Source organism: Panthera pardus, unplaced genomic scaffold (genome assembly GCF_024362965.1).
Source record: "Panthera pardus isolate Hobbes unplaced genomic scaffold, ASM2436296v1 HiC_scaffold_25, whole genome shotgun sequence".
Lineage (NCBI taxonomy): Eukaryota > Metazoa > Chordata > Mammalia > Carnivora > Felidae > Panthera > Panthera pardus.
Genome location: NW_026526821.1, coordinates 21,186,669 through 21,200,482, shown reverse-complemented (window position 1 = coordinate 21,200,482; position 13,814 = coordinate 21,186,669). Strand labels below are relative to the sequence as shown.

The 13,814-nt window shown below is 43.7% G+C and overlaps 1 protein-coding gene across 6 annotated transcripts in view; it reads left to right on the top strand.

The window, feature by feature from the left end:
* RALGAPB (Ral GTPase activating protein non-catalytic subunit beta) overlaps positions 1-11,878 on the top strand; it is an 89,003-nt gene extending 77,125 nt beyond the window's left edge. For all 6 annotated transcript variants that reach the window (XM_019458515.2, XM_019458513.2, XM_053890260.1 and 3 more), the window contains 4 exons: positions 3,230-3,338; positions 4,166-4,244; positions 7,151-7,299; positions 7,789-11,878. In XM_019458515.2, the coding sequence (XP_019314060.2) occupies positions 3,230-3,338; positions 4,166-4,244; positions 7,151-7,299; positions 7,789-7,982 (531 nt within the window). In that variant the 3' untranslated portion in view covers positions 7,983-11,878. The remainder of the gene's footprint in view (positions 1-3,229; positions 3,339-4,165; positions 4,245-7,150; positions 7,300-7,788) is intronic.
* Positions 11,879-13,814: the final 1,936 nt, after the last annotated feature.

Here is a 13,814-nt window from a genome sequence, read left to right as displayed (position 1 = left end):
ACATACATATATATACATATATACATATGTATGTACATATGTACATATATGTACATACATATACATATATGTACATATGTACATACATATATATACACATATATATAGTTATATATAGTTATATATAGTTACATGCATGCTTGAAAGAGAATACAAGAGAAGTATTCACCTTTAAAATTGATTTAGGAAAAATAGTTAAGTTGTGTAAGACTCTGAAGTAGATCAATTTTGAAAATCAGGAGTTGCTATATTTAAAAGGCTTCATAGAATAGTTTGTAGATGAACATGTCTGTGTCAGGTGATAATGTAGGATTTCAGCCAGATCTAATATTCAGTGATTGGCAGTCCTTGTACTCATTTTCTGAATGCTAGCATAGGTATCCCTTAAAATCCAAAATCTATAAAGCACCATGTTTTTATTATTTATACTTTGCAGACTACTACTATCTTAAAAATAGAACTTATTTTACCAGGGGGCACCTGGGTGGCTCAGTCGGTTGGGGATCCAACTCTTAATTTCAGCTCAGGTCATGATCCCAGATCATGGGGATCAAGCCTCATGTTGGGCTCCGTGCTGAACATGGAGCCTGCTTAAGATCCTCTCTTTGCCTCTGTCCCTCTCCCAGCTTGTGCTTTCTCTCTCCAAAATTAAAAAAAAAAAAAAAAAAAAGAACTTATTTTACCAGCAAAAATGGATTTACTCGAGAATAGCAGAGAATTTCAGTTTGGGACATGCAACTTATGGTAAAACTATAGGCAAGCCCAGCAAACAGAGGAGAGGAACATCATTTTATGGAGAAGGAGGATGTTGGGAGGGGTCATTTTGAGTGAAAGTGCATTGGAGAAAAGCAAGAGTTAGGGATGAGAGTGACCAAGGTTTTTCATTGGCTGAGTTGCAGGGGTAGTCAATTTCTTGGCAGAAGATTCCATGTATATCTTTTCCTGGTGGAACCTGTAATTGATGATTCTTTCCTGTTGATGATTCTGTTGGGGATCCGTAATTGACAGTTCTAACTATAATTGCTTTTGGGTGGTACAGCTCCTTTTCTAGCCTCCCTACTCCACTTGAGTGGAGTTTCCCTTAATTAATTTTCACACTGCTAACTAAAAAAAGAAAAATCATGCTATCTCAATAGATGCAGAAAAAGCAGTTGCCATAAAACTCAACATTCGTTCATGAGAAAAACTTTCAGCAAACTATAAACAGAAGAGAATTCTCTTAACCTGAGACAGAGCTCTACTGGAAGCCTATCGCTAACATTATACTGTACACTATTCTGTGACTGCTTTCCCCCCAAATGGAGGACACAGCAAGGATGTCTGCTCTCACCACTTCTGTTTAACATGGAGTCCTATACAGGGAAATACGGCAAGAAAAAGAAATAAAATACAAAGGATTGGAAAGGAGAAATAATACTGTAGATATTTGCAGATGACATGATCGTATATATAGAAACCCTGAGGAATCTTTTTTAAAAAATCTACTAGATCTACTGAGTACGTTTATTTTTTTTTATTATTATTTTTTTAATGTTTATTTTTGAGACAGAGAGAGACACAGCATGAGCAAGGAAGGGGCAGAGAGAGAGGGAGACACAGAATGTGAAGCAGGCCCCAGGCTCTGAGCTGTCAGCACAGAGCCCGACGCGGGACTCGAACTCACGAACTGTGAGATCATGACCTGAGCCGAAGTCGGCCGCTTAACTGACCGAGCCACCCAGGCGCCCCCTGAGTGCGTTTATTAAGGTTATAGGAGAAGAGGTCACTGTGTTAGGCAGATGACCCTCAGAGACTCTTGCCTCTGTATGATGTCCTCTGTGTGTGGGTAGAACCTATGAATATGAGAAGATATCTTATGATTATGTTAGATTATATAGCAAAAAGGGACTTTGTAGATATAGTTGTTAAGGTTGCTTTGAGCTGATCAAAAGGGAGATGATCCAGGTAGGCCTGACCTGATCACAGGAGCCCTTTAAATCTAGGGCTAGAAGTCAGAGATGCAAAGTTGGTGAGGAGCCATGCTAAGAAAATAGTCTCTGAGTGGGGCAGGTGTCTGCCACCAATTTGGGGATGATCTCTCAGCCACAATCATTTTCTGTGAATGCCAGGACAGAAATAAAAATGGAAACAAGAATCTAGGGGAAGTGCCATGATTTCTGGTCATCTACTAAAGACAGGTATATTTCTGTGGTAATAAAGCGGTTTTATTTTTATTTTTTATTTTTTATTTATTTTTTTTTTTAATTTTTTTTTTCAACGTTTTTTATTTTATTTTTGGGACAGAGAGAGACAGAGCATGAACGGGAGAGGGGCAGAGAGAGAGGGAGACACAGAATCGGAAACAGGCTCCAGGCTCCGAGCCATCAGCCCAGAGCCTGACGCGGGGCTCGAACTCACGGACCGCGAGATCGTGACCTGGCTGAAGTCGGACTCTTAACCGACTGCGCCACCCAGGCGCCCCTAAAGCGGTTTTATTTTTAAAATTCAACTTAGATGTGAGATTCTGCCTTCTGTACACATAGCTTTGTCTGGGGCTTTAGCATAAACTCACCCCTGCTGCATGCCCTCAAGGGTGGGGCTCAAGAGTGCCGCCAGTTTGCTGAAGGGGAACCACATAGGCCTGCCAGCCTTTCAGGGAAACTTAAAGTCGATTGGGTGGGCAGGGAAGCCAGAAGCAAGCTGTGCATGATAGCAATGACATAAGCAACTCTTTTTTTCTTTCTTTTTCTGCTGACAGGAAAAAGGCCTTCTTTTTGGCCTAGATTGCAGTAGGAAAGTTCTGGCCTAGAAACAAGAACTAGAAGTAACTTGCTGGTGGACATTTTAGAGATTAGGATCCCCAAGCAAGCCAGTGATGTCACTGTGATGAGGAAAGCATCTTGCTTGCTGGCCGTAGGGATAGACTCAAATCGTTTGAAGCCCTCATTAAAACATTGCCCACAGATTTTACTTGTGTTGATGTAAGTTATAATTGCTCAGTATTCCTTAACTTTTTTCCTTTAAGAATTTAAGACCTTCATTTCTTTGTTCTAGGTTGAGACTTGATAAACAGAGGGGCCAAAGAAGAACGTTTTCGCAAATATGTTTCACTTTTTTCCTAAAGTGATTTCCCATGACTGATTTTTACATCACTGGGTAGCTTGATGAATACTGTGATTGGGTGGTTTTATTAAGTCACTTTTTTTCCCCCTTCCCCTTTTCCGTTTCTGCTTCTCTCTACCTCGTATAGCTTAGTCCCAGTTCCAGAATGAAGAAGTTGCCTCAGGGTCGTCCTGTGCCTCCTCTTGGACCTGAGACCAGAGTTTCTGTAGTCTGGGTGGAGCGCTATGATGATATAGGTACTGTGTAAGGACTTTGTCCGTACGTAAAATTATTGTAGGATGACGGTGACTTGCTGAATGTCTGTAGGAAGAGGCAGCACAGGTGTGGTCTGGTGGCCGAAGCTGGGGCCGCAGTTCAGCAAGCCCGGGTTGGCATCCCGACTCCGCCCCTCACTCAGTTTCTTTAAGCCTTAGATTACTCACCTGTTCAATGGAGATATCCATTTACTTCTGGTTGTGACGATTTGGTGAGACTAGGGGATATAAACTTTTAGCTATTCTTGATGTCACAGTTAGTAGCCTATTGCCAGTTGGTCCCATTGCCTGTAGCCCCCAGTCATCCCAGGACCTGTGGAAAGAGAAAGGGGGGAACTTCCCTCACCCTCTGCACAAATCCTGCTGTCTAGTTCTGGTGTAAATATTAATTTGTCCTCAGGAACTCTGCTGTGGATAAGTGTCTCATGGTTTTTATGTAAGCAACATAAGAGCATTAGAAATGTATACTCAGCCTAGAATGTCATCGAGCTCAGGGTTTGTGGGAAAGTGTGGTAGTTGCTTTTTAACCAAGCCCCCAAAGACCACAGATCATGTTCTAGAAAAACTCTGCTTTAGAAGAACTTAGCTAAAATATGTCTTGGGTGTGTTGGGGGAGATTTTCTTTTTTCTTTTTCTTTTTTTTTGGGGGGGGGGTAGGGGAAGGAATAGTTAGGATTATGTATTTTAGGATAGCACAATCCATATATTTTTTGCACACTTGTATAAAGAGACTAAGACATTAGATTTCATGCTATTTATTTTGGAAATATGAGGGAGATATTAATTGTCCTGCTGTTACTTTTTTCCAGAAAACTTTCCCCTTTCAGACCTACTGACGGAGATCAGTACTGGTGTGGAGACCACCGCAAATAGTAGCACTTCTCTGAGGTACAGTCTTGATTTGCCTGAGGTTCACCAGCAAGTCTTTAAGCACAGAGAAACCTATTTGTTACAGTGTGTTGATTGTGGTTTCATAAAGAAGACATAATGAAGCAAAAAGGATGAAGACAATAAGACATAGACGTAATTAGGGGGAAAGAATCAAAGGAAGAAGTTGGTGGATAAATGCACAAGGTGATAAATTAGCATGCATTTTGAAGTGGCATAATTCATTGCTAGTTGACATCTACAGCAAAGAGAAAAACGAACAGCTGGAAGCAGCTAAGTATTAACCATAATAACAGACTAGCAATATTAGGTAGAAGTAAAATTGGTTACATTGGTTGAGACATTCTGGATAGTTAACATATCCTAATTCAACGAGCTCTTTAATGGAAAAATATTTCTAAGTAAAGTGTAATACTTTATTATAGTGGTAAGATTTCTGTTTTTAGCTGCCCATGCACAAAAAGGATAAAAAGAAAATAATAGGATTCCAAAATTAGTAACAGTGTATTTGTATAGGCTTTTTGCTTGCTTGTGTTGGGTTTAAACAAATACATTAAAACAACTCCACGAGGTGCAGTTATCATCTCTGTTTTACAAATGGAATAAAATAGGTTCATAGATGGGGCGCCTGGGTGGCTCGGTCGGTTAAGCGTCCGACTTCAGCTCAGGTCACGATCTCACGGTCCGTGAGTTCGAGCCCCGCGTCGGGCTCTGGGCTGATGGCTCAGAGCCTGGAGCCTGCTTCTGATTCTGTGTCTCCCTCTCTCTCTGCCCCTCCCCCATTCATGCTCTGTCTCTCTCTGTCTCAAAAATAAATAAACGTTAAAAAAAAAAAATTAAAAATAGGTTCATAGAGGTGATTCCTCAGTATCACGCATCCAGTTAATGAAGGAGAAAGTGATCTGAACCCAGATGTCTGACCCCAAATGCTAACCTTATCCGGTATGGCAGGGACCTACCCTACCCTTGATTCCAAGCTACATGATCTGTTCATATTGCATGTAAGATGAATTTATTCTGACAGCATTTGATTATTGTTATATCATTGAAGTGAGTAAAGATGATTTATTTTAACATCCTGTTTTTAAATTTCCAGAAGAGGACGTATCATTCTTAAAACTTGTGTTTTTTATACTAAAGTATTTTAAAGCAAATTATAGATATTCTGACATTCTAAATATATCAGTCTGCATTTCTAAAAAGTAAAGAACACTTTTCAAATAAAGATAACGTTATCACAATCCTAAAGTTAGTAATAGTTCCTTAATTGTATCTAATAACCAGCTCCTATTGAAATGTCTCCGTTTCCTCTAAAATATCCTTTATACTGGTCTTTTCAAACAAGAATCCACTCTAGAACCTTGTGTCTGATGTTAATATGCCTTCAGTCTCTTTTACTCCAGGACAGCCCTTTTTGTCTCCATGATGCTGACTTGCTAAAGAGACTAGAGTAGTTCATGAGGTGGACTCTTCCAGAACTAGTTTGGAAGAGAGCTTTTAAGTGTCTTGTATTGGTAGTGCTGTTACTGTTTCAATCTTCTTCTTTTTTTAATGTTTACTTTTGAGAGAGCGTGAGCAGGAGAGGGGCAGAGAGAGGGAGAGAGAAGTTCTGAAGCATTCTCTGTGCTGCTGACAGCAGCAAGCCCGGTGGAGGACTCGAACTCACAAACCAAGAGATCCTAACCTGAGCCGAAGTCGGATGCTCAACCGACTGAACCACCCAGGCGCCCGCCCCTGTTTTAATCTTTTTAGGTCAAAAGTTCTATGACTAGACTGTAAAAATTGTATTTTGTTGGTAGACTGGCAAAATCAACAACTTGTCTTGCTGACAGAAGTAACTATAGGATTGACTTTTATATGACATATTGAAAATTGACTTAATGTTGCTTTGGCTAGAATCACTTTATCTATATAGAAAGAAAGCTCATTGTATTGAGAACAGAAAACAGGCCAGCAGGTAGCAAGTATCACAGAGTTATAACATGGAAACGTCTAGATGCAATGACATAACCCCGAGCATGATGTGTATCTCTGTCTTCTAAAGGTGAAATTGTGACATTAGCACCTGTCACCTACTCAGAGGCTTTGAGGGCTTTGGCCCTGCCAAGATACAGCCATTTATCACCTCTGCTAAGGAGGACACTTGTAGCTGGCCCAGACTAATGGTCCTCCCAACCTCCTCCCCGCCAACCCCTGAAAAAAAGATTGGAGATCCCCATAGTGGCCCTAACCTACATTCCCTCTTCTGCTCTGAGATGCCAGCATTGACTGGAGGAGTTCTCTGCACTCTGGCTACCCCTGCTTTTGTTCCCTACAAGAAGGAGGAACTAAGTGAAAGTCCCACAGCCGGTTGCTAGATTCACAGCTTCCCACCAGACATTTCTCTGCCTTTTCTTCCACCCTGTGTCCCTGGTGGTTTTAAAACACATTTTTTAGCCCCTCCCCCCTTTTTTGTCCGTGTGAAAAGCCCAAGCCCAGTAATGGGCGTTTAGGGCTACATGTTAGTGGGAGGGGGGCAGCAATATGGGCTCCCAGAAGGAGGATCCGAGCGGACTGACCTGTTGGCTGTTCAGACTGCATCAAGCCTGGCATTGGGGCGCCCGGGTGGCTCAGTTTGTTAAGCTTCTCTTGATTTCGACTCAGGTCACGATCTCATGGTTCACGAAATCAAGCCCCGCATCGGGCTCTGCACTACGTGCGCAGAGCCTGCTCGGGATTCTCTCTCCCTCTCTCTCTGCCCCTCCCCTGAACATGTGCATGCACGCCCTCTCTCTCGTTCTCTCTCTCAAAATATATGAACAAACAAAAACCTGGCATCAAGTCTTCTTAAAATTCTTATATTGCATATGGGGGACTTCAACTTTTATATGTCTGGGGTAAAAGGAGTGTTCTTTTCCTTTCTTAAGATCTACGACTCTTGAAAAAGAAGTTCCTGTCATCTTTATCCACCCTTTAAACACTGGATTATTCCGGATAAAAATTCAAGGAGCCACTGGAAAATTTAACATGGTCATCCCTCTTGTGGATGGGATGATTGTCAGCAGACGAGCCCTTGGTAAGGTCTTCATATATGGCTGAAGAGTTAAGGTTTCTCTCACTTATTTACTGAAACATTTTGTATGAGCCAAGAAGAAGTGGAAATAAGGAAATGGTGATATTACTTAATAGATCCCTTATGTAGAAAATGCTGTGGTTCTTGTAAATAGGAAGCGTGTTCTGTCATGTTTTAACTGTGCTTAATCTCCTTAAGTACAAGTAGAGCTACAGTTCGTAAACTGTCAGTCCTGGGAAATGCAGAGAGCTGTTTTATAATCCAGGGCAGGAAATGGGGTGTCAGACCAGATTTTTGCTTTTCTTCCCCCCCTTGTCATTATGTAGTTGTTCTAGCAGTTTTGTCTCAGTGGAGTTTTGTCTCTCCAGGGATGGGGAGTTTCCCAAACGGAATGAAGTAAGTTTGACTTTGCAGAAGGTAGTTCACTTGAATACTGATAGTTCACCAGATGGCTGGTTATTCATGCTGATTTTAATACCCTCTGTTTTCAAGGTTTTCTGGTGAGGCAGACTGTAATTAATATTTGTAGAAGAAAGAGACTGGAGAGTGACTCCTACAGCCCACCACACGTCCGCCGGAAACAGAAAATCACTGACATTGTCAACAAGTACCGGAACAAGCAGTTGGAGCCAGAGTTTTATACTTCGCTTTTCCAGGAGGTTGGACTCAAGAACTGCACTTCTTAGACACTCTCTGTCTAGGACTGTGGAACTCCAGTTTGGGGCTATGATACCAGAGCAAAACCATTTGATAGGTGATCACTGTAAAAAGAAAAATCACTCCCCAAGAGCTTACTGTTTAATCACCAGAATAGAAGAAACACATTATAAACCCATTTGATAGAAGACTTCCGGCTTTCTAGTGAAATGGGCACCCAGACACAATCATATTCCTCCTGGTAATGATGATATACATTTTAGCCATAAACTTTCTTTTAAAAGTGACAATTTTAGTTAAACATAAGCCTTTTGCGGAGAAGGGCTTTATGCATCTCAGTTAAACACGTGCATTGGTAGTATCAAATTTGCCAATTAGAAGTTGAAGATAGTTTTATACTTCGCTTTTTAGGAGGTTGTGTTCAGAATTAAAATCTGTCTCAGAATCTTCCAGGACATTTAAAGACTCATGTTGATGATAGCATGGAGGAGAAGGAAAGAAATCTCAGCTTTCTGCTCACTCGTAAGTCCATTTGTCGTCCAGATGTCCCAACTGACAGAAACGAGCGTAAATGTGTTTGTTTAGATAAGAAGCCTGACATTAAAATATTTCATGTTTCCTCTCCACATTTCACAAAGTTATCGTCCTCATTACTGCACAGGTCTGTCTGAAGGCCGCAGTTTCTGGGCAGCCTAGGAGCAGATCTAAAATGGAGGCATGGCCCTGTCCCTTAACGGGGACACAGGTGGCATTTGTGGGGTTAAGAGTTGTAAGACAGTAGTGATGCCTCCACTCTCTCCACTGTTGTGCGACTTGGGGCAAAATGACAGGCTAAGCATTTGTGATCCTTTGGTAATTCCTCGGTTCAGTTTTGAGAAATGTAAATTCGTAGCAAGGGTGGAAAATTACTTGGTTTCATCCATTGTCTCTTATTTCAGGACCAAGCAGGAAACTGCAGTAGTTTATGAAGGATTCTAATTTGGGGTTCAGGAAATAGCCTCTCAACTCTACTAATTCAGATCTCTCCCAGAGAGCTGCTGGATTTCATCATAATTGACAAACATTAGTGACCACCCCCTCAGGTGGCCGCTGTTAGAAATGGCTGTTGTTGTCATATTTTCCGGACTTCTGCCAACTGAAGGCACAACAAATCCCTGCCCGGGTTTTGGAAATACTTCTGTTACCTCGCTGCTACTTTTCTGCCAGGGATAAATGTTTTGAGGTGGCCAGACCCAGAACATCCTTCCAAGGATTCCTGTTACAGAGCTAGAGTGTGCACTGCTCATTTCTCCTATTCCTCTGTGCTTTCTTCTTTATTAAGATTATCTTATGTTAAGAAAGTAAGTGACACGTGAAGTCCAAAGAGGAGTGATCACAGCTGTGTTAGGGGCGGCTTCCCACTTGAACTCTGGTGTCAGTAGACTCTACAGGTCAGGGCTGTAGCGGTGTGTTTGGCGTGACGTTTGGGGAGTTACTCAAATGGTGGGGGATAGCGGAGGGCCTAATTCCCGGTGATAGTTCTGTTCCAAAAGTATGTATTTTGTCATCTGTGAGCAAGAAATGTGGGTGTCCTAGCAGCTCTTGGTTTTAAGTTTGCTGCACCTTTTTCTTCATGTTTGTTTTAAGCTCAGGTAAAGGTTACCTCCTTCTATGACTCCAGTTTCCATTCAGGGTATTATATTATTGAAGAACTGATTTTCTTTTTAATCTGGGCAATAAATCAATGTTTCCAGATGGTAGCATGGTGGGGGGGGGGGTTGTATGATTAAGATGAATAAACTCTACCCTAAAAATGTTTTATTAACTCAGCAGATATAAGGTGAGGTTTAACAACTTCCATGGAAATTCCAGATTGGCATTTCAAGGGAAAAATGGGCCCTTTTCCTAGTGGACATGAACAAAGAAGGCTTAAATTGATATGCAACTTGTAACATTCCAGAGGTTAAAAATAACTGATTGTAGGTGTGCTTCCTTGGTGTGATTCTTCAGATAAAACTCCTGCCTTTAGCATAGTTTCACTGTCAGCAAAACACACGGTGACGTGTGTGCTGGGGTAGGCTGCCTGATCCTTCAGTTTGCTCTAGTTTCTGGCAACTCTTTGTAATTCTCATGGCTTTGGTAAGTGAATAACTGTGTGGAATGCGGTTTGTAGTCTGGAAGACTTTGTGATCGATCTCTCCCAGGGAAGGAGGGATAGTTTCAGAGCTGTGCAGCCCCCGGAGGCATGAAACCCCATTGTGTACAGCACAAACAAAACATAGAGTACATATACCTCGTGAGGTGCTCTTTCCTTCTGCTCAAGATAACATTTACCTAAAAAAAGGGAGTGTGGTCAGAACCCTTGGAACCTTCCACTAATATGGTTTTGAGTTCATGGTGACTAAGTTCACCCAACTGCCTTTGTTAAAAATCACTTTGAGTTGAATGATGCCAGAGGAGCAGATCCAGTCCCTAGTAATAACCTTGAGTAGTCCACTTGGTAAAGTTGCCCGCATGTATTCATAACCTTCGAAGGGAAGCCAGGACCACTTTGGTCTGTGGCTTAAACAGTGTAGTTGCTGCATTGACAGGTGTTGGGGGGGGAGGGGTGAGCGTGCCATTTGGTGACAAGGACAGCATTAATTACCCAAGGGACAGAGACACGTAGCCCCTCATAGTACTTTTTCCCATTAGGGAGATGGGGGCTTTCCCCCTCTTTTCTGGTTGAGAGCACTGATGACAGGAGGCTTTGCCTTTTCCTGTTCAGCCAACTCCTGCTTTTGTCCTGTGCTTCCCCCTAAGACCTCCTCCCACCTAGCCTTGGCCTTGTGAAAGGAATAGCTGCGTGGCGGGTTGCCCTACCACGTACACCCATGCTCCTTGTTGCCCTCCATTTCCAGGCCCTCGATTTCAGGGCAGCCCATTCTCCTCTGGACTCACTTAAAATACAAAAAAAAAAAAAAAAAACCAACCCCACATCTTTGGCCAGTAATGTCAGTTGTCCATGGGTTGCGTGTATGAAGCCTTTATAAATGGTTACTTTCTACATGCTCTGGGGAAGCATTTATCAGACTCTGCACAGTGATTTTGAGAGAGACGGAGTCTTCGAGAGTATTTCTGTTGGAAGGTGGAGCTTTACCCAAAGTGGGAATCAGCCTTGCTCAAAGCTAGATGGTAGACGGGACACTCCTAGCAGTGGTTCTCCATTCAGCATTTTTAAACCCATTCAGGTTATATCGTCCTAAAAAGAATTGGTTTCTGTGTTTACATGAAACAGTAGGTTGAATTTCGATGATCTGTTTTAAGGATTTTCATGACAGCCTCTTTTCCTGAGACGGAGAGATTGGAGGTAATCCACCCGCTAAATGTGGAATCTAACTGTGGGTTCTCGGTAGCTGAAGAAGCCATGTACTGTATAGTGTGTTTCTCAGAGTATCAGCTCACATTCTTCAGATGCTTTTCTTTTTTTAATGGTGAGGGAAAAGGTGTGATTTGGGATTCCACAGTGCCTTGCATATAGTAGGCGCCCAATAATTATTTGTTGAAGCAAACCAAGTTTCCCAAGTCCTTGCCTCTTGCAGTGACCAAGAACATCTTTCTCCTCTGAAGGGCTTGGCAGTTGTGGCTAAAAAATAAGCAGTATCATTATTTGCTTGAAATCATATATACGATTTGTATGAATTTCTGTATGTTGCCAAGACATGATCTTTTTCTTATTGTATTTTCTGTAAATATTTCTGGCACTGAACTGTAAAGTAAAGGCAAAATGTAAATACGAAGGTGTACCCGTGTCCCCTCGCCTCCTGTGTTTTCTCTTCGTCAGTTAGGGAAGAAGGCCCAGAGGCTTGTTTGTATTTATGCCGATCCTTTGTCCAGAAGAAACCCATGGAATATTGAATGTAATACATTTAGTCAATTAAATTTTAAGGAGATTCTTATCTAATAATGTTTTGTGTGCTTTTGGTTACAGGCTGAAGTTTGACTCCTGCAGTGGGTGTTTCTAATTTACTGTTTCCAGGGCGTGCGTGCTCTGCTTTGGCTGACCGTCGTGATTTAGATCTGTGCGTTTTTACTCTGGTTTTGTAGAAGTGTCACAGAATACTCAAAATTAGATTAAGTCTTTAAAAAATTTTTAGTTGGATTATAATTCACATACCGTCTTAGTTTCAGGGCATATCATAATGAGTCGCTATTTTTACACACTATGAATCGATCACCTCGATGGGTGTAGTTACTCTCTGTCACTGTACAGAGTTACCACAGAGCTCGTGCAGCGGAAGCCCGGCCAACAGAAGCGCCACCATACAGGGGCTGGTGTTCACCGAGGGCCCGGCCGGCTGTGTTGTAGGAACACGGATATGCCGGCCATGTCCTCTGCCGAAGATCTGGGCTCTGCCAGGGCTAGCAGTCGGGAAAGGGGAGAGACGCAAAGGAAGTCACCCCCCACCCTGCCGTCACCTGCTGTCCCTGTGAGGAGGGTTGATTACAGAGGGTTCCATGCAGCCCGATTAGCATCTTCCCGCCTAGCTCTGTGTGGGGGGTTGTACCACTTGAAGAACCAGTGATGAGAATGGTTAGGGTGTACCGCCTCCGCCATGAGCCGCCCTTCCAGCCTGGCACTGACTCGACTGGACGTGAATGTGACCCCCCCCCCCCCCCGAACTGTTCCTGGAAGCCAGGGCTGGGAGCTGCCTCCCCTGCAGTTGTGTGTCCGTGCTTGCTCTGCCCTCAGGACTCCGGCTGGTTCTTGGTGGCCAGGGAAGTGTCTCCTTGGGCTGATGGCACAGTGGTCCTATTTTGGGCTCTGGCAAGAAAACGTGCTGCTGCTCAGCCCTTTGTGACCCCAGTCCCTTCAGGACCCAGTGCCAAGAGATTCCCCCCCCCCCCCCACCCCCAACCTCAACCCAGACCACTCCTGGTCTTGGCCTCTGGACTCTGAGTGGCACAGCCTGCCAAGGCACTGTTTTTCTTAGACACACATTCTAATGCCATCCACCCAGGCCTCCCCCTCTGGGGACTCCAGTCATCCCGACACTGGGCTAAAACGGTCTCTCAACCACTGGCTTCCGAGCTCCAGCTCTCCCGTCCCCTGCCCTGCCTTGCCACCCGTTCCCTATTTTTCTGTGGCTGGCTCCGCTTGCCTTTCTCCCTGAGCTGGTGTCTTCCTTCATCTTAAGGGCATCCTTCCACCCCGTATCTCCCCCAGGTCTACCACCCACTTCTCGCATCTGCTCTCCCAACCTGGAACTGGGTCAGCCTGACCTTCCAACCCGTGCTCCGTGAGTTGCTGTGATGCCAAAATCTGGGCCGCATCAGACTGGTTGCTCCTGAACGTGTTGCATCCTGGGCCTCACCTGGAGTCTCTGACTCAGAGCAAGGGGAGCGTAGGAATTGGTGTGTTTCACAGGCACTTGTCCGCAGTAACTGGGGCAGCTGGCCCAGGATCCTCTTGGACAGGGCAATGCTTGTGCCTCCCTCCCCTCCACAGGCAGCAGCCATTCTGCCTGTGAACTTCCCATACATGTCAGGCACCCCGTCTGGCCAGTCTCGCTCCAGTGCCAGGATTTGGGGCCCTGGAGGTCCAGAGCCTCCTTCCTGCCACAGGGCTTTGCACAGGGAGGTGTACGAACTACTTCCCGAATGAATGAATGACAGAAGAGGTGGGAAGAGAGAAGAATGACTTTTGAGAGTCATCTGTGCACCTGGGACACAAAGGAGCAAGGCCGACGCCTTAGAAGCCCCTCACTGAAAACTCTAAATGAGAGGTGCAGAAGCTTCTAGATTAGTCATTTATTGAGGACCTATTGTGTGTTAGAATGTTTTTAAATGGCAGCCCAGTGACCCAGGCTGGCTCAGCAGACTTGTTTGGTTTAGCCAACCGT